The sequence below is a fragment of the Opisthorchis viverrini genome (genome assembly GCF_000715545.1).
Source record: "Opisthorchis viverrini unplaced genomic scaffold opera_v5_112, whole genome shotgun sequence".
Taxonomy (NCBI): domain Eukaryota; kingdom Metazoa; phylum Platyhelminthes; class Trematoda; order Opisthorchiida; family Opisthorchiidae; genus Opisthorchis; species Opisthorchis viverrini.
Genome location: NW_008751770.1, coordinates 289,037 through 313,395, shown reverse-complemented (window position 1 = coordinate 313,395; position 24,359 = coordinate 289,037). Strand labels below are relative to the sequence as shown.

At 40.8% G+C, this 24,359-nt stretch overlaps 1 protein-coding gene across 1 annotated transcript in view; it reads left to right on the top strand.

The window, feature by feature from the left end:
- Positions 1–24,359, top strand: part of T265_05812 (hypothetical protein) — a gene marked incomplete at both ends in the record, with an annotated part of 75,479 nt that overhangs the window by 12,335 nt on the left and 38,785 nt on the right. Inside the window, 11 exons of the mRNA XM_009170919.1 lie at positions 1,255–1,333; positions 3,454–3,498; positions 4,068–4,133; positions 9,623–9,679; positions 9,717–9,764; positions 10,525–10,560; positions 15,368–15,403; positions 16,497–16,541; positions 18,037–18,099; positions 22,281–22,349; positions 24,148–24,192. Of these exons, the coding sequence (XP_009169183.1) occupies positions 1,255–1,333; positions 3,454–3,498; positions 4,068–4,133; positions 9,623–9,679; positions 9,717–9,764; positions 10,525–10,560; positions 15,368–15,403; positions 16,497–16,541; positions 18,037–18,099; positions 22,281–22,349; positions 24,148–24,192 (589 nt within the window). The remainder of the gene's footprint in view (positions 1–1,254; positions 1,334–3,453; positions 3,499–4,067; positions 4,134–9,622; positions 9,680–9,716; positions 9,765–10,524; positions 10,561–15,367; positions 15,404–16,496; positions 16,542–18,036; positions 18,100–22,280; positions 22,350–24,147; positions 24,193–24,359) is intronic.

Genomic DNA, 24,359 nt, shown 5'->3' with positions numbered 1-24,359 from the left:
ATGATGATGATGATGATGATGATGATGATGATGATGATGGGAGACATGGAATCAGCACATATACCTTGCGTATTAGTCTCTTCAGTAGTGCGCATTCATCGCTGCTTTTGGCTTCAGTGTCCCGTCACTAATCGGACAGCCTCCAATGCTTGGCTGTATCTCTCACACCTTTCTGTGCTCAAAAATGTAACAGCTGGAAACCGGTTTATAGAGGATGAGCTTCACCGAAGGTACTGATAGATCTCGTATTGCCAGTACTCAAGTAGCCAGTAAAGCGTTTGTATTTCAGTGTCTTTTGGGAAGTTAATTGGGCAAGGTAAAACATACCGTCTAAGATGAACCAGTAGTCAACGCAACATCATTATTGAAACTTTTGTATTTTCACGTTACTCTAGTTCTCGGCCAAGGTAGTCTGAAGGCTTGGAATAATAACTTTGTGGACGAGTGTGGATCGCTGCTCCTTCACCCACGGGCAACGTCAACTGCGCCGTTATCTTTGACCGGTTTGGTGGAACGGGGTGTATGATTTGTAGACGTCCTAATATGTAAGGTTTTGGGCAAAAACACAGTTCAGTGGATTGAATTGTCAAAATTTTTGACAATTCGGGTGCCGTCTGTAAACTTATTCGGGATTTTTACAATCAGCTGATTATAAAAATGTGTAAGCAATATTGTTTCTGCATTACCCATTTCAAACATACGGTTGGTGATAACCCTTAGTTTGGTTCTGACGGTTCCCAGCATAGAACTTATATAAAACACCTTCCACTTCCTTATTGTAAGCCTCACTATAGGTAGAAATGCCATGCTACAATAGGCAACCTAAAAAAACACAGAACAAAAGTGCACAAATATTCATGGTTTCGTACCTCTTAAGCAGAAAAGGAACCGATTACAAACCCTAGATCACTGGACTCGGAGAATTTGTACTTCAGAGCTTCCCTGGTTCTCGATAATGACAGACTATCCATACAACCCGAAAAAACACTCACAATCACAGGAATCAACCATCATCGGCTATGGACCAGTGCCTTGACCTCAAGGTACAAATGCATCAAGCGGGAACTAGAGATGATAATTAGGTGCTTATTCTGCGTATTTCCTTAAAATTTACAAGTTGACGAGTCAGCATTAAACTTGCTGCCAGTTACTTATCTCATTTTTTCATGAGTTGTCGGGGCTATCAGAAACGCATGCCGGATAGATTGTTCTCAGCAAGCTCAAGTCTATACAGGGACTCAAACAGCCCCTCAGGCCCGAAAGTACTTCTACATGGGTTTGCTTTCTTTTATATCAGTCTGGTGAATCAACTCCAAATGACCATGAACGCAAAGTGAGTTGTCTTTTGTTTACGCCGAATAATTTTCACACACGGTATGGTTGTGGGAATCTAAGCACAAATTCCGGGTATAAAGGTAACTATGAGAGGAGAACGCAGTTTTCATTCGAGTCTCATGTGCGCTGATGACAAGAGTAGGAAAAATTGACACTTAATTCACTTGGACTGGTTATCGCATACACTCAAATTTTACAAGCCTCCGCTCACCTTCATTCTTAACTCTTCTTCTAGTCTGAAAGCTATTACTGGACTATGTGTTTACTGTTAACAATTTTGCAGTAAAATTCCTCGTTTGGATTGAGTCACGAAACCTCAACATTGCAAAATACGAAAAGCAGAAGTTATATTGATAAGTACTGGGAACCACATCCAGAGATTGCCCACCCCACCGAACCCCTGTGATAAATTATTTTAACTGCCGCGTGAAGTACTACTTTCTCATTTTATTATTTCCCTTATAGACTTCTTCAAGGACAGAAGAAGCACAGTTTCCTGCTTCCCAATTCTTAGAATGACGTCACCGCCGTTGACCTTATCTAGTGCGATTTCTAAGACGGGTTATTCCAGATTTTTAAACGACAGTAGCTCCCATTATTTTCTAATTATAATCCACAGTTTATCAGCAACGCACATTTTGATTGACAGCATCAGTCGTCGGCAGAACACAGGCAGTAGTGATTGCGAATACCTTTCTAGAAGGAATATTCTTGACGAAATTATACGTGTGGGATGTATATTTATACTATACGATCCCGGAATGAATAGCTCGTGATAGGACATCATGCAGGTGAGCGTATTTGACAAAGAATAGTAAAAACGGAACCAGGTCACATTTGGATATACGCAAAAAGTTATCGGGGTTTGTCAAGTCAGGATTGGTCGAACTCAAGCTGTTCAATGCGATGCTTAAACGACCTTGAATGATTCGAAACAAACCGTTTAGGCTCAAATAGTTCAGTGGTAAGGAAAATAACGCTCTGCCTGGAAAGTACGTTGTTCGAACCCAAATCCAGCACCACTATTCCTGTCTAGTCTTGGGCAAACGTGCAGTTTGTCATCCATCGTGTTTCCGAGTATGGCGTGGCAGGTAGGCATTGAAAAGATGTTAGACGAACGAACGATCGATTTCAACTTGTGAAGAACGAAAGAAACGGGGCAGCGGCTTCACAAGGTTAAATGGTACATGACGAATCAATCGTTTACGCTCCGTTAACAAATCTGACATGTTGAACCTGTTTATTTATCTGTAAAAACAACATAGTTAGCTTATTTTCATGCTATGACCCTAGTGCTAACGTTGTAACATAACGGTTGCGCAAGCTTTCTGTGGCTTTCTTTCATTTAAAATTAGTTATGTAGCATTACCAAGCACGAAAATTCTGTGTGACACATTACACACCTTACAAGTGATAAACATTTTCCCCAGTTGTATCAAAACGAATTCGGCAAGACAGGCACAGAACCACGAATGTAAAGACACGTTTCGATAAGAAAGTGACCTATATTCATCAGCGCAGATCAGCAGTAATTTAGTTGTTTGAAAAACAAACTTCCATATCTGGGATTCCACGAAAAGAAGTCTATTAATATCATCGATTGGATAAAAAGGTAAGCTTGGGGCGCGTGAATCAGCATAACCTAAGTGAGAGAAACACCTGTGGTGATTAGTTGGCTTCCTCAATAAAATTATGACACCATTTTTGGTTAGATATGGATGCCAACCGATGTCAGTGGCGTTCTTGTTGTCAGTTTCTATCCAGATTGCCTGAGTGAATGTCTGGAGGTGTAGGCACCTCGGAATGATTGTGTTAAGCTAGCACCAAGTCCCTCCCCCGTCCACCTTTACTCTTTCCTTTATAATAAGGCTTTCAAATAAGTCATGGTTGTACGGCAGTGAAGCATCGGTGTTGAACACTGATGTCACGCTGCCGATGATGATGATGATTGTTTGGTTAGGTGAAAGAGCAAAATTCTGGTGATTTGCGATTCCTTATTGTTACACTAGGTGTGTGCTAAATTAGCAGAGCGCGGTGTAGCAGAGTTTTGCGTGCGTTCCACATCATAGAAATCTCACAGACTAACACCACAAATTCCCTTTTTATCACTGAATACAGTCGGGAAACTCCACGCCAAAATCTGCCACACTAAAGTCACAACCGGTAAGTTATTTATAATTATCCGTTCACAAGAAGTTACCATAAGTTTGAACTGATCGTTCACATGCCATCGGAAACTTCCGTCTCGAGAGACGCAATTTGCGCATCTCTGCAAGGTCCAAGCACTTTCCGCATTTTCCCGGTCATTCAATCTGCACAATGCGTTTCCTCGTGGCCGTGCGTAAAAAGCACCTAAGAACAGTATACGCACCCTTGAATGGCAAACCATCTATTCTGCTCTCTCCTCGAGTGTTGACAGACATGAGCTCAACCTTCCGGTAGGTCGGATAGGACGGCACATACGCGCGAAGGAATCAGGTTATTCAGGATTAAGTTCATAGCTAAGGCGTGTCGTCTGATCCCCTTAAGTTGCAACCAAAGTTTTGTTTTATTCACTACTCTTCCGCAATCTGAGAGAGCATTTTTCGAATAACAAGATCTGAAAATGATGCTTCGTGCTTGATGCTGCATGTTAGACGATTCATCCTCTCGGATCACTATGTTTTAAATATAACCAAGCCCTGTCATGCACAATATTCTGCTAGATATCCATCGATTTCTCTGTACTTCAGCCGATCACATCGTTCTTAAATGAACATCCAAGCTCACCTCACACAACGCCAGGTCATTCTCAACGGGTAAGTATCCATTCCTCCATTTTCACTATTTTCAATAACTTGAACTTTTGTAAGCCATAACATACCATATTCGGCAGTGAGGCAGCATGTTATACCTTCTTGATTGAGCTATCAATGATTTGTGTTTGTCAGGTCATTTTTTCGGTTTTCTGTTGGATAATGTCCCAACGCTAATCAGACACAAGAAGTAACCCATTAAACCATTATTAACGACTCACTGTAGACATTTTATTCGATCGTAACAAAGACAAATTCGCCCGCTGATAATCCATACAAATTCATTTGAGGATTTCTTTACGGCAGTCTATTTTTCAAAATATTGTCATGTGTGTAACTGTTAATTAAATAAACAGCTATTTCTTTAGCAAACGAATTCGAAAGGGCATCAAACTGTCAGTGAAAAAAGGTCGGTATGAAATCGGATGCTGCTGAACACAAGGATCTCGTGTGTGCCGAAAATCTGCTCCGTTTGGTGGAAACATTTCCTGTCTGAGAAAACTCAGCACTAATAAGAATATTAGTGCTGACTTGTTGAACGGTCGTGAAACTCGGTATCGGTCCCTTGGCTTCCTAATTCGCCCACGATGGTACATCACAAGGCATGGAGACAAGGGGGAAATGGTACAACTGTATTTATATGGTGATCACAGAATGTTCCACAAGGTCGTGCTAGAATTTCCGTGAGGGGCGAAAAGCGTCGAGCTGAAGATGCTCAATCCGGACTGGCCGGCATTCTGACCAATCAGGGCATGCCTTCGTGTGGTTGGTAGCCTCCACGTGACATCCATCCAAAAGATGTGAAGTTCGGCTATTATGGACGGCTTGCCTCCACACAACTTCGATTTTCGGAACAGTGAGAACAGGGGTTTCAATCCAAGCCCGAGAAGTGACAAACCTCTGTTAACCAAACGATGATCAAAACGACACATGTCAGAAGTCGTGCTACGCTCCTTTCTGATTTCTGATGCATCCTTCCAAAGATATTTGCTGCTTTAATCATATTAATTCCGACATTCATATGGAGGCCACTGTGCCAGAAATTTCATATTTCGAGACCGGCATTCAAGCAAGTTTCGTTGTATTCAGAAGGAGGTAAATTTCTCACAGTAGCGTTCAAAAGAAAGGTATTTTTTGAGGCTGCAAAGATTCATCCGGATGTGACTGACCATAAAACATTTGCACACGTCCCACAACTTGTTTCTATTAGAGAGTTTTTCCGTGTTTTATCCCCAATATTTGTGTAGTTTAACACGTAGTTTATTCAATCCTTCACAATTTCTAATGATAGGACATTTTGATTATTCAATCCTCTGGATGGCTCACATATGCACTGAGTGTGCTAATTTTAGTTTCGTTATTCAGTGCTAATCAGCAAGAGGTTCTAGGTTTTTTTTTAAAATCTCCGAATAAAGGCACCGTCCTCATGTGGATCTCCGGTAAAATCCTACTTAGAAAAAATCCCCCTGTCAACTGAAAACAGTCACTAGTGTCCGCCTGCCATTGGAATTGTCTGGTCTATGATGAAGTTTTCAATACACTGTTTTGTTTTGCAAAACAGTTTCTCCGTAACTCTTCAAGAAATAGTGTCCATCGTAAACGCTTGGTTTAGAAAGTCAAACATGAAGTGTAACAAACGTCTATCTAAACTAAGAAGCTTAGTTAATTATACCCTGTCTTTGCTGTCATCCTGAAGGCCACCCATCAAAATTCTCCAGTGACGTGTGAACGCACCAAAAAGGGAACTAATCGCTCGATGACTCCCGAGTAGTAAAACTGGAAAGGCTCATCTTAGAGTGACTGTTGTAAATCGCTACATGGGTGAAGCGTGGCACACAACGAGTACAAACAAGACAGTTTTGAGCTCACTTGCACGTTGAAGTTGGTGGAACGAGAGATCCAGTGGAGTCTCTCACATTTATTCGCGTACTGATATTCTTCCACATTTTGTATAACAGGACTGGATTCCATACAAGGAGTCCTTCGATGTACGCTACCTACCATAGACGTCGCACATCTGAGGATTATACCATATTAATATTTTGTCACTCATTGGCATAATCTCTTAAACTGCTGGAGGTGAGTCGGTTGTCATTTGGGTTGGATGGTGAATATGAGCTGCCATCACGGAAACTACTACATTAGGCCAGCTACGCTATCTAGACTCAAAATTTCAGCAATGCCGAGAATGGCTAGACTAGTCCGCTTTTAGCAGTTGGGAAAGATTCTTATGATTTAATAAAATCAACCAAAATAGTTACCTCATTTCATTTCTAAAAACATGACGTGACGGCACTCACTTTCCCAGCTTTCTTTCATCCTAAAGCGAAAAGCTTTCTCTAATTTCCAGTCTAGGGAACCGAGTCCCAAAGAACACGCAGCTAAGGTGAATCCTTTAGCAAATTCACAATTCATAACTTCACATAAAATAACCAAATTTGCTCTAAGATGGGAATTTCACTGTCACCACCGTCGTCGGTGAAGCTCGCACCGTCAGTTTTTTCAAGATTGCCTCATTGACCCTTTGGAAATTTGGCGCTTTAAAGTGCTTGCGCTAGGTCTGCATGAGGTCCCCCCATCACACTGTTTCCCTTGTTTTCAAATTAAGGCTCTAAGAATAACTGAATAAACTTCGTGGTTGCACCCTAGTGAAGAAGCCGCGTAAAAACCGAGGTTTTGAATCAGACCGTGGTAGTGATTATGGCAACGGAAAATATCAGAATGTAAACTTTTGAACTATTTTGCATTGACCTTCGATTGATCCTGAGATGTTTGCGTAAGTGTCCTGTCCTTTGTCATAAGCTACTATGTTTTCAAAATATCGCTGTCTCTTTAATAATCTGAGTTGTTTTTCAGCGGTCCGGGCTTGAAGAATACATAGCTAAACGAACCCATACTTGCCTAAACTTATGCCTGCAAGAGAAGTAGAAAAGCGGTAATGTTATCAAAGTTTGAAAAAATTTGTGGATATATCTGCTAAAAGTAAACAAGCCAAGGGTGATTCTATCCAAACTAATGGATTTGGTAGGTATACCCTAAGCCAAACCCAAGCCTACATACTGCAGCCAGAAGTAATTACGAACACCCGGTGACAGTTTTAACAAAACTCCCTCAATTTCATGTCCCTGTGATTGCCTGATTTTTCGAAGTTTGCATTGAATTGATCCATAGCACAAAATTGGGACCCATGGCGAGTAAAAAACCTGCATTAGTCAGGAAAGGTTTACATTAAATAGAATGTTTGTCCCTCAATTCCAAGGGGCGATTGAATCAGTCCACAGTGCTTGCCGTTTTATTTTATGGATGAGACTGGGCCTATTCGAGCAGCAAGACTGAGTCCGAAAATCGTTGTATCAGAACCACAGCTCATGTGGTTTGGTGTCAGCGAATCCATAACGAGGCAATTATAAAGCGAGCTATCGGTTGTGCAACGGGTACTTCCATTGAAAAATGTGTCCAGCACCAGAAGCTGTGTTGATTTAAGAATCCATTACGTATGTTTAACCATTGCTTGTTGAAGAGAGTGCTCTGTTCCGCACCCGATTCAGAGTGGCGGAAGCAGAGAGGTGGCTAAACCTTGAGCTGGCTGAGGGTTATCAAAAAAATCACGAAACGTTTGAAGACTGTCGGTACAAATTACCCTCCAGGATGGGGACCGTTCGATCTCTAGTGTGCCTGGTTGGAGACGCTGCAAGGCATAGCTGCTAATCGATGTCAATGAGGTTCTTGTTGCAAGCATCTAGTACCATCCCATTCCATTTTTATTCTTTCTCCACAACAAATCTTTCAAACAAACCATGACTGCATGGTAGCGAAGCATCAGTTTTGAACATGCTGTCGATGAAGATGATGATATTTTTCACAAATTGTTCCAGCCACAGGATCAGGCTGCAGCACTGCAGCTTATAAAACTAAACATAGATTGTTAATTTTTTTAAAAGAATGGAAGGAAAGCTGTAAGGAGTGCAAAAAAATTTGGTTAAACAAAAGCTCAAACCTTATAGGGCTTTCCACCGGACGATGTGGAATCCACATTTTGGCTGATAGGCAACTATGGACTCGGGTGAAACTTCTTCTTGCTATATCATGTACTCTTGGGCTCCAAAACTTTGATGTATGCGGAAGAGGACGGTAGAACTAAGCTTGATTATTCTTTCCTAAGGGGCACGGCAACACAAATTGACCCTCTCTTTCACTCTACCTTCTAATGAGGGTGACTTACAAAATACTTGCTGACGATTGCTTTAATATCCACTTCAGCCATTAAGTACTGAAGCTTGGGTGACAGCGGCGCAATTTATACCGGCAATTTGTCTATGACCAACCAACCACGCGCCATCGGCTCTTCCTACCTGTGACGAGACATTTGCAAGCCAGCTGATAAGCTATGCGAACAGTTCACCTATCACCTAATATGCAGCGGTCCAGACCCTTCTGAATGGAGCTTATTTAATCAACATAGTTCGTTGATGATGTTTTTAATCATTTGAAGATGAGAAAGAGGTGTAAGAAAGATGTGGAAAGGAATCTGAATTGTACGGCTTTATCCTTGCAGGTGCGCTATCCCTACACCAGCACCCAAGCAAGCTGTAAGCAGTAAGCCTGTGGCTGTTGTAATGTACAACAGGTAAATATGTGGGGATTACCAAATGAATGCAACCAAAAGATGAGGCAGCCGTAACCAATGCAGTCTGACAGATGGCTTTCGACAAAATGTGATGAAGATTTGGTCTCGTAACGGAAAAGCTGAAAAGCACTACACAGAGAGGCTAACAAGAACCCTTTTCTTATTTTATCATAACTCTCTAGGAGTTTAGTCCACGTGAAAAATATGTTAAGGAATTTAGTATGTATTCTGATACCATTCGAAAAACACAAATGTTTTTCTAAGAGTCCACTCGCACTACTGTTTAGAAGTTCATATTCTCACTGATATTAAATCCGTCACACCCTTCTAAATAGACAGTTAAGTATTCAAATGAATTTGGTGACGGTCTTGGGAACTTAGCGTTTATCCACTGTTCTGCAGAGACGAGTGGAGAAGAATGTTCTTGGTTATTAATTTGACAAGGGGTGTGTTGTTTAGCCTAGTAAGCTGTAAGCTGCTTACCTGAATCTTGCGAAAAGGTTAACTAAAACGCAATGGAAATTCACACTGCTCCCTTTGCAGCCAGGAGACAAGGAGACTAAATATCTGGTTTATCCGTTACGTGATTTCCTTCAGACAGATTTCACACAAACCCTTGGCCAAGAAAACTTTTGCGCATTCCCCGGCAGATGTATTCCTCATGAACGGGACTTTACGAAGGCGCACCACTGTTTTGCTTCTTTTTAGCGCTTATTATTCTTATAAGTATATCATGAAATCACTAAGCTATCCAGAACTTATCCCAGAGTTTTTATTAATACTCATATCGTATAAACAGGCCAATGTTTCCCCAATTTTTCAAACTCATTTGAAACTGCTACCTTACCACTTTTATACACTTTAGTCGCTAAAGACTGAGGCAACTGGCCCATTGCCTGCAACACCGAAAAATTCCTTACGGGTAAGCATGCTTTCAGATATACACTTTGTCGCTAAAGACTGAGGCAACTGGCCCATTGCCTGCAACACCGAAAAATTCCTTACGGGTAAGCATGCTTTCAGAAGTTTTGTCTTGCTCACATAGTTACCCGGCTAGGAAGCTAGATAACTAGCCCGATTCAAATCTCACCATACCGGAATTGCCTATTTGCACTTATGCGGGAGTATTCCAAGTTGCCTGACCAGCGTTTTTGCTTAAGAATCACTGTGACTGGCACACGGATGGTTATGTAACCATCCTTTAGAATGTGCATACTGAATTTAGCCCAGCACTGAATAATGTCGCAATCACTTGTATAGAAAAACACCGAAATATATTGTAATAGTGCATGACAATTATCACGTTTGTGATTATTCTGATGTCGGAGCCCACGTTCAAGATGAAGCTCGGTAGTGCCTGATATGTGTGCATGTCTATTCTAATTCAGCCTTATGAATACTTCATAGAATTTCAAAGCTCGAGGGAAAACGATCCAATCGAAGCAAACTCTATGGTAATACTGAGCCTCTTCTTCGACAGGATTGGGTTTGGTAGTGGTGAACGAAAACCCTTGAATATTCATCACGGGTTACTTTCAGCACACTGGCGTCCTTTTTAAAGTCAATTTCCCGAAACATAGTTATGCCCGTTTGTAGTAATTCCATTGTTCCATTTTTCCTTGTGATGCTAACGTAGACAAGATAAGGTGGCTACTCTGAAATTTCTAGATCACTTTTGAGCCCCTTATGTTCAAAGTGAAACTCCAGGCTTCCGCCACTTGAAGTGGTTCACTTCCAGCATAATTATGTTCCGATCTTTGTTTGCAGTCCACCCATCCGAGTTCTAAGGGACAGACATCCAAGGTAAGTTAATTTCCGCGTGTTTTCAGACATTTTATTGTTGAACAGTAGAGGGTATTCGCATTTCTTGTACCTAGAACAAGCCGGAGAACCTAGCTGTTGAGTGCTTTTAGAAAATTTGTTACAAATCAACTGACTAAACCTGAGAAAGCAAAGCATGCCTTCAAGATGGGATAACGAGAGGAACCATAGGCTTCAAAACACCTGTTCTGGTCGGTTTGATAGGGTACGTCGATAGAAAGCACACACATCACACCACCGAAACTCAAGCAGTGCTCGCAGTTTACTCATGTGCAGTGTATTACTAGTTTTGCTGTAAAGGATTAGACATTTGACACAAATAGGTACAAAATCACCTTTTATAAATGTCAGCGGATGTTAAGTAACTCATTATTCATCGTTTTAGACGAGAAATTACATTACGAAGGAGTAAAAAGATGTACAGTAAAGTAAGGTTTTAGCCAGGCTAGTGGGAAGCCGCCATGCTTCTAGATGAATTTGATAATGCACACAGGAGCTTCCTTGTACTTAAATTAGACATTCCTTTTAATGCACCAGACTGATTGTTAGCTCTATGTTTCAAAAGTAGCTCGGGTTTGTGCAGTACTATAGAACGTCATCATGAACGTTAGTAAGTCGCTACAAACCAATCAGCAGAAAATTTTGAGTTCACCTTGGTTGATCCTGACCGCTGAAAGTTATGTTGGAATATTTAACGGACGTGCTTACAGTCTTTTCTCTTTAGCGGATGCAGCAAAAATAGCAATCATTAGTTTAAAAAAGCAGTGAACATTCTCTCTTGTCTTCCATCATTTTCCTCTGCATTTCATTTTAGTATAAACATGCGGAATAGCTTAAAGAATTTTGGGACTCATTTCGCTGCAACAAAAGCAATAGCATTATTAAGGGAATTGGTGCGCAAAAATAAAAATCGCGTCGCAGCAATATCACATCGATTTGATAAAGTTTATCAGAAAGTAGCCAAGGAATGATTTTAAGTTGTATCGTTAATGGTATCACCAATCCTACTGTTAAATTTTCATGCATTTTGATACTCCGTTTCATTTTGCAAAAAAAAACACGAACGAGGCTTACGTTTGTGCAAGCACTGCTGACCTTGAGGCTTTTAACATGAACGTTAGTAAGTCGCTATAAACCAATCAGCATAAAATTTTGAGTTCACCTTGGTTGATGCTGACCGCTGAAAGTTACGTTGGAATATTTAACGGACGTGCTTATAGTCTTTTCTCTTTAGCGGATGCAGCGAAAATATCATGTGCAATCATTAGTTTAAAAAAGCAGTGCAAGCACTGCTGACCTTGAGGCTTTTAATCTGCCCTCCGTGTCAATTCTTCCTGTCATGTTGTAACAGGTTGCGTTGTTGAATCTTGCTTCGGCAAATTCCACTGCGTCATCGCTTTTCTTAACGTACCTAGTGCCCAACGCTTTCCAGGGATAGCCTTTTACAAACGAAGTGTCAATGTTTCAAAAGTGCAAGTCCTAATCGTTGGGCAGAACGACTCGCTCAATCTAGAGATCATGTCTCGCTTTTGTTCACCCTCCTGGTTGAAAGACGATAAAAGGAGCCTGAAAGGAAGTTAAAAACGACATCCTCACATTACTCAGTGAAAAAAAAACATTAATTTACCGGAATTCGGTCTCCATATTTGGAATTTCATCGTTCACACACACAGTGTTTGAAGTTTCACGGGGGGAACTCTCATTTATGCTGGCACCATATGGGATTGTGTTGATTTCAATGGATTCCGCAACTTATATTTATCCTTGCCTACTCGCCGATATGTGCCATTCGGTCGCTCTGGCTCAACTGGTTGCTGTATACTGCATCCCAGTGACGATCGAAGGTACTTTGCACTCTTAATCACCCTTAATCCCCCTTGTATTGCCGTGCAAGTAGGATGAAATATTTGAACTCATTTTCCACACACCCTGTCGCAGAGCCACAAACCGTAGGAGAGAATGATATTTAGTATTCTCTGTGCAACAATGTTCCAGCTTAACGCAATTACGCAAGTGTGGAATGGTGACGGTCGAAAAACTAAGCAAAATGCTTGGGGTTTGATGGTGCCAATGAGGCTCAGTAGTACGGGAATAAACTAACAATATTTCAGCTAAATCAGAGCCACCTTCACTGTGAAGAAACGCGGCGCATATATGTACATATTTTGTCAATACTCCACTGAGAGGTAGATTTTAATTATCTGATACTTTCCACTATCTCAATCTTACCAAATACCAGGGCAAGCATTACTGATAAATCCATATTGGATGTCAGCTTTTTCATAGCTGCTAGCAATGTCTTGTCCTTATACATTTTTATAATGAAACTGCTGAGCTCGGTCAGAAATTAACTGAAATATCCTAATGAGATTAAACTTTTAAATGTTCCACAGAATATAGAATGATTTTACAGAAACCTAAAGCACCGGTGATTAATCAGGCTTTGGAAGGCACGCGTTCCTCTAAGGGTACCGACGGATAACATCTGTTTCGAGGTCCGGGGTTGGAATCTGGTTTCAGTCTGTGTGTGCACAGGTCAATTTCAGCGTTGACTTCATCATATTTGTCTTGATTACGGGTACCAAGTCAAGTGTCCCCGCGCCGAAACCAAACACTCTGTACTCACCCTCGATGAGTGGACGCAGAGGAATTGTCATGCAGAGATTTATAGGACATGAAAAGTAGACTTGTTTCCAAATGTCCCAAAACTGACTGCTACATCACTCGAAAAAATGCCCCTTTGGCCGTCAACCGCAGGCATACATTCAAATACTGATCGAAAATCCGTCTAAAGGTTTGAGCTCCTATACAGTCTTACACTCTGAATCACCAGGTTATGGAAGGTCTCCGTCAAATTTTCTGCTTTTCAAGTGCCCTAATATTCGTTTTACCGGTCACCGCCTGGCAGCACACTAGCTGACATTCCGGTAACCGGTGTCTTACTGTTTTTCTCCGTGTGACAGGAGCGGCACTGACGGAATATAAGGCATGCACCTAAACATGAGGAGTTTGAAGTTTCATGTTCGAAAGTTGTTCGGAAACAACTGGTTCATTTGAAAGAGTCATGATCTTCTGTGTTTAACCACTACGTGTATTCGTATCATATCTTGCAATTCATGTTCAAGTAATATGAACCATGTTGGCCACCAATTTATTGACGCTGTTTCATCAGCTGAACCTCAATAAGCATGCTGAATTGAGTCTTCTCCCAGTTACACGCTGGGTTTTGATACTGTAATAAAACAATGCAAAAACAATGTTTTAATTGCAATAGCTATTATATACACAAGAACCATAACACTATCACAAACCGCATGAACTCAGATCGCAATTCGGTTGCAATTCGGTTTCTTATAATAACCCCACCCTTGAGAATGCAGCCAGTGTAATTTGAACAAGCAGTCACCTTTATCCAATTCTTCAAGTTAAAAGAAAGGCATCTAGAGTAAAATGTCAAAATTCCCCTATTTCCGTTAGCCACAGACGTAACAACTGCAAGACTGAGTAGAAAGGAGGAAAACAACAGTAAACCCGACGCATTCGGCTGGTGCAAGCGTTCTCTGAGCTTCGCAAACGTTTCATCACATCATGATAATCAACAGCTGTGAAAATTGCGTACTTGTGTACAATTTTCATGAATATTACACTTTCAGTCGCCGACGATTGGAGCTAGGTGGGGTAGACAGGTACGCATCGGATTTGTTCGTGATTTGTCCGTGTCCCGATTGGTCGACCTTGAGGTAACCTATGAATTTGACCACTCCTACAAGCGCCCTGTGACACTTGCGAACTTGGCTCTACTGATGGTCGTGTTGCAAAATGATAACACATCCCGATTTGTTGTAATATTGGGTACCCGGGTGCATACACTAGTAATTGATCAGGTGGTTTTTTATATTTTAGTCGAGCTCGGCGAACAGATCAGCGGACACCAGATCAATTACTAATAATGTGACTTGTCTACCTTGACAACCAAATGATCCATGCATTATCACTCCACCCAAGTCTTTTAGGCACAGCTTACTTACTTCCATAAATTATAAAGTTACATATTATGGTGCACTTCTACATTGTTTAATACAATCAGAAGCGCGGGCAGGTGACTGTTTGCATTTCTTCGGCTACCATTTAGCCTAGCCTATCTGCAACCTTGGAGCCCATGCCCTCAGTGCCAGCAACCCCGAAGAATTCACTAAGAGCAAGTGCTGATTGCAGCTAGATTTGCTTTGTCAAAATGTTTACACAAAATAAATGGTAAAGGCAGTGTTATGAAAAGGGCTATATAAGATCACTGACAAATCGTTCACAAGAAATTCCGGCAACCTGGCCACACGTGCTTCAGATGCTTGAGACGCTGCCATAAACGAGAACGCTTGTAGTTCAGGATTGGCCCCATTTCATCAGACAGTTTTTTTTTGTTTTTCGCAATGTGGATATCATGATGGCGAAAAATACAACATTGTGGCCAATCAACAAACAGCTTTTGATGTTAAATATGCTCAGCCGACTCAACATGGTACGTTAAGTAGACATGTATGGAGTGCTGCAAAACACCCATTAGTGCCACTATCACTCGGTCCTGCGTGTTGTGCTCATAAACAACTTGTGCAAACAAAATCGCTGAACGTCACTCGCTCTATCAAGTTTCTATCTCAGAGAGATAGAAGCATTCACTGATACGATGTTCCTAGCTTATGTCTGAGTCTTGCGTTATGGATGCTGAAAATTCATGCTTTCTAGAGCCGAAACGGTCATTTGGCCTGAACTATCAATTCTTTCTTACATATAGTCCGATCAGCTAATTCCCAAAGAAGAGTTGTCCAAAGTAAGTTCCCTTTTTCATGTGGGTGAAATTTGCCACGAATATGCACGTTTTTTCAACAGATATATTATGGTTTCCCAAGTTCATAGCCATCTAAATCGAAAACAGATCAGTTTTCGCGTATCTGATAATTTTCGTGGAAATTACGTGTGGCTGCTATTGTATTTCAGATCAGTGGTGAAGTCGTTCTACAAAATTCACCCATTGCTTAGGAGATATCTAGTTCTGTTTTACGAGCCATAAATATTCAAGCGGAATATCCTAATTATTCACCAGTACTGTGTTGATTTCCTGAGTACATCAACGTACGGTAGGAATAGGGATCACAGCTTAAAGTGTACCTCATAATAATCGTGTGACTCAGTAGATCTCAGTTAACAGTGTGCTAAGTAAATGCATCCCGTAGGTGCATCCAAAAATCAGCAGCGGTGAAACACGAGATGTTAAAGGAATATGTTCTGCAGTAAAACCGTCAATAAAATCACATCTTAAGTACCCATACCCATCTGAGAAAAGTTATTACGAGTTGTCTAATTTCCGAATACCTTTGCCATCTCATTGGTCTTTATTTATCTTCTGCAGTTTGTGAGCGGGAGTTTCACTTCCTGCATGCAACATCGGTCTAAATAATGTAGGTAATACGAGACCTGAAAGCTATGACCAAGAGCAAACGATGACTTCCAGTACCACCGAGTTGGATAGCGCTCTTTGTCATAAAAATGAAAGTCCATTGATTGGAGAATCGAATTTTATTTTTCACATGATTCATCACAACCCCACCACTAATGAAGCTGCATAAGGCCTTTTCATATTTTCTAGTCGTTTCCTTCATCATTTCAACAATCCTTTGTACGTTAAGGTGATAAATAGACAAACCTCAAAAGCTAAGCGAAACGATCATTTTCTCATTGGATGGTCTCAAATAATAAATAGTCGAAGTAAAGTAGGTCGGTCCTGTGTACCCCTAATCGTACAGCAACCATATCCGTTTGAAAGAAATAGTAATTTCAACAGAATAAAGCAACAATATTCCAACAATATGCATGGTTTTGTCAGTACTCAAACAAACTTGTTTTCCTTCATCTCTGAAATTCAGTCTTTAGCATCCTCCCCAAGAACAAATACAGTAAAGTCCCACCCGGTGAGTTACCCAAAAGAACACTTTTCCGAGAGACTGCACGGACCCGTTTTTTCTGTTTTCAAGCTTTGACTATACTGTTACTTAAGAGCATCAAAGAATCATGAAACACAGCGATCCGGAACAGAAATCACAGTAATCTTGTTTCAGCTCCATATCGACATGTTAAAAATGGGTGTCTGCATGTGACAAGATAGCGTCATTTTAGCTAGAACACGTAATACTACGACACCAGTATTAGGAAGAACGAGTAGTGTTCAAAGTAACTCAGAGACAAGCAAAGCCATCGCCTGTTTCTACCCCTAAAATCTAGTGTACGCCAAGCAGAATAACGTAGAATCCGAGATGACTGTTGCAAAGGTCTAGATTTCTCGAAAATGAACCTCTGGTGTTGGCTTCGAATAAAAAGTGACCACAGCACTAGAATGTGTTTCCCGTACTGATACTCTACCCGAGGATGAACAACACAATCCAATGAAACATAAATGCAACATTTTCTCCACCCATATCGCTTTGCATGAAGCGACAGTAATTTGTGGAGCAAATCCTACCGAAATATGTTCGTAGGAACATGATATTCAGCTGCCATATTATTTGCACTCTGGGAATCGGTACACCTCAATTTGTTCCCGATACAAGGAAACGGAAGAATGAAATCCCATTGGCGGAACTCACAATAAGGAATATCTTATTGTCCTGGATTTCATCTGTGCGAATTTGAATGTCGCCCGGTGCCATCAACGGTACGACTTCAATCAAATTTGTATAGCCATTTTGTTGCCCGTTATAATTTAAAAATGATATTGCTAGGAAATAAGCAACGGAATAACCGTATCCAAAACCTTATCATTTGTTAGTAGTAATGAAGAACTTCGCATGCTACGCAATGGTTCCGTTTTACACTTGGATTGGGTCGACCTTTATGGCGCGTGACATCCTCTTAAAGTTCCAGAAGTTTAAGAAGAAACGTGTTTACCGGACCACCGCCTTGGATGCAAAGATATCTTGTTTTCTGCAGCCTGGAGCAGCTGGAACCAACGTATCTTAGATGTATGATTTAGAACTGAATGACACCATATTCGAAGTTAATAACAACCAACATTTTAATGCAAAATCACTCCTCATTACGAGCGTCAAAACTATGTTTATGCCAACTGGGTTGAAGGAAGAGCGCCAAGAAAAAGTAGTTTTTTCCCAAAGCAACTCGTTGCTCAAAAAGGCTGCTCCGGCGACAAAAAAGTTACAAGTAAAAGTAGCGTTCACACGAAACATAAGTTGCCTACATTTTATATCAGAAATGGCAACTCCAACTTTAGGGATAGAAAACAAATTTTGTGGGATAGCGCGGGATGCGTTGGACCTTCTGGGTTGCCAAATGAGAAACGGAAACTTGGTATATAAGGCTCGCCTATAATAGAAAATAATCGCGTGGAATCAGATTGATAAGAACTACGACAAGCTTCACCTCTCTTTATAACTGATTTTATTTGTTCGTCAGCCAAGTGCGAAAACCTCTTTTGGAATAGCTACACCCTTCAGAAGTCCACGAACTTCATTGCAGGTGAGTGGAAAATAGCCAGGTTTTACTGGGATAACACAACAGGGATGGCAAGTCGACAGACTGTTTAGCCATGAACGAAAAAATATTTAGCAGCAAAATCAATGTTTCTCATGTTTTAAGTAAAAGCTTAGGGTAGTCCATTTTCTGCGATAGCAGTCAGGCTTGGCACAGTAGATTTTCTGTTCTTTAGGAGGATAAATTTTTATCTTTCCAAAAGCTGTGAAGGGGGATAAAGGTCCCCGCACTTAAAGGCCGAGTGCCCAAAAACTGACCCTTGTTCTACACAATTAATTTGTGTACCACTTTATACTAATTATATCTACCTTTTGATTTCGTATTTTCTTTGGATACTACGAGAATTATGGCATGTGCATGTGTGAATGTGTAAAGCAGCAGAAATGCAACAAGTTACAGAACTAGAATCTTGCATTCACTGTGTATTTGACATGTTTTCACTCCACAAGTCCTTGAGATTGCAGATGTTGTACGTAAGAGCCAGTAAATTTCAGGACATCAGTAACCATTATCCACAGAAAGAAATAATCGCCTGACTACCCACCAACAGTCAAAGCCCAAACGAATGTTGATGCACACGCCAAGGAGATCACAACTCAAGTAGATCCACACAATCCATGCGTACCAGTGACTTAGGTGACCTGTTGGGGTTAGATTTAGGGGTGGGGACTTTGCACCTAAACTCCAAGTGATCGGATTCCGTCCAAGTCATGAGAAACTGCCTGGTGGATTAATTCTGCAAACAAGTTCACCTGCGGTTATCTATCGGTGGCTTATCTGATTGTATGTTTCTTAATTGATGGCTTCGATGTTTATGTGATGGTTACGGGAAAATTTGAAGTTTCATGTCTTCCTTGTTCTGATAAGCGAACTTTCCGGTTTGGAAATGCTAGTGAATTTTTAAGCAGTAAGAATAATTCGGGATTTGTGATTTTATTGCACCAAAAGCCACAATGTGGCAAGAAATTATATTCCTGTTTTAGGGCTTACGGCAGCTGGATTACTTTGAGCATCATCATTGCCTTCAGCTGCCAAACGTAAAATAGTGGAGGCCTTGTCAATTTTCACAATCCAAGCCGAGTTTTGCCAGTATATTTTGGCAACACCTGGCTTTTAGAAATAAAATCGCAAAGTTAAACATTTGAAATCTATCTTCAAATCTGAAATAGCATTTTTTTCGTATGTGCCTATGTAACTGCACAAATCCGATCTCATAAACCTCAACCAAATGCAGGACAAAAAGGTGGGCCTTGCATCTTTTTAAGCAAACCTCTGTATTTACTGAAGCTAGTTCAGCAGAAAGACTAGAATCTTTTGGTCATCTGATTTTTCACTCAAAATGACTGAATCTGTGCTGGGTTGACCTCCTCCAGAAATATCTTTGAATAACAGCTGATACTTGTCTGATTTTTAGTAACATTTAGGTCAGAAAAGCGTGGAGGGTCAGTAACCCGTCACGATGTGTTGAATGATATTTACAGTGCGAAACAAGACCAACCCCTGGCGTTGTGGATGGACTATGGAAACGGGACCGACGAAAGAAAGATTCGGTCGAATACTTTCTGAATAAGACATCTGGGAAAAGTAATCAGCGAGTGACTTATTTGAACTAGTATATCCCATCTAGTAATTGCCGTGTGGCCAGTACATCTCTCCATCAGCTCCTTTATTTCAGACAGAATTTTTCGGCGCAAATGTTTATGCTATCATATTTCTGTTGTATTTCGATACGAAATTTAATGGGCTGTAATGTGTTTTGTCTCGTTTATCGATTCACTCATATTTTAGGCGTCAATGTGGTTGTCGTTATAACAGTAACACAGGAATTATGTCATGAAGTGTTACGAACAGACTATGTTGAACCACTGAGCCTTTAGATAAAATCACTTTTGGGTTAGTGTGCCTTAGGTGTATTTCGTCGAGAAACCGGAGAGAAGTTACATTCAGGGCTATAAGCAACGTAAATTGTGTCGTCGAGATAACAAAGTGCTTTTGGTAGCATTCTGATTAGCTCTAAGAGAATGAAAAAATAAAAGAAGACAGATAAACGTTATTCAGAATAACCCAAAATGACTCACTGTTTCCCTTTCTCCTTTGTTTACAGCCAGAACCCGTCTCTTTTTCTGCAGGTAGCATGCAAGTCCCACCTAATACACCTCAGGCAAGAAGACGTTGCTTCTTGTTTCTCTGAGCTTGATAAAAAAAGGCGTTATTTCCACTGTGGAATATACTGAATTTCCAAGTCTTTATTCTGTAAGAGTGGAAGATACTGTCCATGGATAATCGTGTTATGGTTGTTTAGGGTGGGAACGAACTGTCCATATTTAAATTTGGACCCAGAGAAACTGCGTGCCAGCACTTTCGTCGTTGAAGCATACCGAATTCTACCTCTTCAATAAGTTAATAACTTGAGAATTCTCGCTCCTTAATTTTTATTTTTCAACCAATTATGCGTGTTATGGGTAAAATATTTCAGCGTGGACCTACTCATTTAGCTTAATCCCGGTGGAAAGCCACCTCATTTTTATTGTTATTTCATCTGAGGAGAGCTAATTTTCGTCCCATCAGAATAGGGTCTTATATTGAACAGAAGAACAACACATTTCTCGCCTTCTTGTCACATACGGTTGTACATGAGAGGAATCAGTATAACTGGTTCTCAAAGAACTCAACTGTAGCATGCAAGATCAGTAACAGCTACTCAGTTAAGTTATATAGCCGTTGATAGCCGTTCTTTTTCCACGACGAATACTATTTTCTACAGTCTAGGTGCATTTGCACGCTCAAAATTTGTCAGTGTATAATTTTTGTAGCCGTGTAGTTCATGGAAAATTATGTACGTTTCATAATACCTCATTATACACATCAAAAAGATGTCGAATAGTAAGTTTGGGACACCTAAGCTAGCTTTTGTTCATTTTTTTACCCACCATAAGATTGAACCAGGTGACACCACGCCAGCCAGCTGGTTCCCCCTGTGCGTATCAGTCAAAACACAACTAAAGGGGCTGCCAAAGTAATCATTTGGATAAACCAATCACTTGATGGTGGGCGTTAGGTCCACCCACTTGTCAGTGCAGGATGATTAACGATTAAACAAAACGGAATCTGGTAAATGAAAAGCTTGGTAAGTCTCGCCTCAAGTGATTGGCGGATTGTCAGTAAATCAAGAAACCAACATCAAAATGCATACATGCGGCGTTTGTGAATATTCGACTGTCATTATCATCCTCCTAATAATTACATTTTCCGCGATAATCACCATCCGTCAGGAGGACAAAGGTGAAATCCTGTAAAACACTACTGAAATATGTCCGGAAATAACACGAAAGAAAGATGGCTTTATATAGTTTTCATGTCCACCCAAAGCCAAAATAATTAGCTACTTAAGTAGATTGGATACTGAACGGCATTGCATTATCCCAAAATAAATTTCAACTTCTACATCCCATTTCTGGAATGCAGTCCTGTAACAGGCTAGCTAAAATTAGCCTGAGAGAACCCCATCTAACAATCAATGTGGCTTGAATTAGGAATATTGTTTACGAAATTGCGCGACAATGGTTCTGTCATACTCATTTTGTAAGAGCGCTAATCACCAAGACAGTCAAAGGTACAATCTAATCTTCCATGTACCATTAGCGAATCGTCTGAGAAATTCTGACCTTAGTTATAGAAACAATTTAGTCGTGATGGCTCAGTGGTAAGGCACGAATTTAAAAGCCGGAAAGTCCACAATTCAAACGCGGCTTCTGTATTTCGATTTTTCCCGCCCTAGTCTTGAGAAACCTGGCAGTATCCCAGCTCTCGTGCTTTCTGCAGGTGGCATGACAGCTAGGCGCCGAAAGCGTGTTAAGGCGTTATAAAAACGACCCTATTCTACTGTTACAGTCAAATCACAAGTTTTCCAACAAGCAACAGCATAGGCACCAGGATTTCCTCTCTTCGAGTGAAGACACAATGTGCAGGACCAAAGCGATTTTCTGACGTAAACCTGAGATGTTTGGCACTGGAGGGCTTCATTTCAAATTAGCAGTGCAAGGATGCTCCAAAACCTTTGGTAGCTTGCATAAATGTTTTGGTATTCAAGGAGTTTTAACCTATCCACAACCAGTTAGAATTTCCAGCACTTTTAGCAACTACGAAACTGCTTCTGTATTTTACAGCAAATCTCGGGGAAAATAACTGAGAATGTCACCCCTAGAAGTACAGGCACACCGCGAGAAACACTAGAGGTAAGTATGCCTCAACTTCAACTGCCACTAGTGTAACAGAAGATCTGTAAAAGTCCATGCTTTAGGCTGCATATGGTTTTACGATTGCCAGAGATGAAAATTTGCCGTCATCAACACCGTGCACACAGCTGCTGTGCTTTAAGTAACTGCACAAAACCGGACGTTGCACTCAGCTACCAAAAAACACAACACAGGACAAGGACGCAAAGCGGATGCAAGCACCTTTCCCATGGTTGCTTACCCACTGCCTATCGAATGCAGTCCACAACCCTAAGCTTTACCTAAGCTTACCTAAGCTTTCCGAATGAGAAGGTGACCGAGTGAGATTGTGGTGGAGTGAATATTTTCACCGTAGGTGCAACACAGATGGCAGGCAGTCGATGCCAACAGTTTGCATTGAGCCCATTTTACTCAAATCAACTGCTAAAATAATGGGTATTTCGGTTTGTAATAATGAAGGGGATGTCTCACGTGACACAGGCATTCCTGCCCAGTGAATCTCACCAGGCATACGAAGAAGAACTGGTCTCCTGACTGATACACCCATAACCTAAGGATCAACTACCCAACGCAACTAGACAGCCATGATTCTCTAGACTATTGCATTAAATCAACAGCTGAGTAAATTAAGCGAAGTAAACCAGTGCAGTGTTTAAAGTGATAGTTGAAAATACACATGATTTCATGGCTTATAAGAAAACGCCCGTTTGAGTTAGGAATAAGCTGTTTTCTCTCTCCAAATTCTCCCGTAACGTCCTAGTATTTCCACGGACCTAAACAGATGACGGTACTGGTGGTTTGCATTGAGTCGCAGGTGCAATTAGCTGAACATTCAGAATGTGGTATTAGCCAGAGTTAATAGGCCCAGAGAGTCAACAGAAAGCTTCATTGCTGAAAAATTCCTATAGCCTCTTATCTGTTTCGCCGTCTCGAGACCGACTAGCTCTGCCTACTCCGGAATTTTAGTCAATCTTGGACACTAAGGTGCATGTAAATAAAACCAAATATTTTCGTTTAAGGTGTGAATAGTTGGTAAGCTACGATTAAGAGTGTGTCTTATCTCGATGAGTAATGTCCATTGGTCTCTTCTACAGCACATGAGTCATGAAGCCTCAACACCAAAAAGTGTTCCTCTTTCGCAGCACAAATCCCCAAATGCTGTGAGTTCCCTGAATTTGCTGAATCCATGTTCCTATTCTTCTTAACTTTTCAGTACTGAACTGAATGCAAATTTTTCTGAACAAGAACGATATACCTTCTTGAATAGATGTACTCTGACCTGTGGAATCTATGTGAAAAGCTCCTGCTCCTGCCACAAGATATGAGAATGCCAACGTATGAATAGCACCTCCCTTTAAATAACGAACAGATGTTCGCTAAGAAATCAGCCATAAAGGTCACTTCCTGTACTTCCGAACTTTTAACTTAGCTTATTCAATTACCCATACATCAGACAGTTTTAAGTACACGTCTGAGTCCTGACTAGCCTCCATGACTTTTCATTTTGAAAGACTCTGAAAGTACGTCCAAAGCAAGTAGATATTCCTTTGGTTTCACGTCTGATTAGGACAGATGCTTTCCACACATCAGCTTCTAGATGCCTTTTGGTGTGTCAAAGTGCCAATCAGCACATCTGAGGTATGAGCAAACCCGACCCAACTCTTTAGTTGTTAGTCGTAAATCAATAGCTGAACCAGAACTTGTAACCTTTATTTTTCTTTGATTAGTTATTATCCTGGTTTATAAGTTTAATTTAATTTTCGGTATCCTTCTACCTGCATTCAATCCCGGAACGCAGTCAGGATCCTCCCCACCAAGGCCATCCGCTCTGAAGTCAAGCCAGGTGAGTTAATTCCACTGATCTGATAAGGCAATCCGACTAACTGATTTAATGACTTATCATTTTATTAACCTATCTATCAATCTATCTGTCTGTCTATCTACCTATCTATCTATCTATCTATCTATCTATCAATCTATCTATCTATCTATCTATCTATCTATCTATCT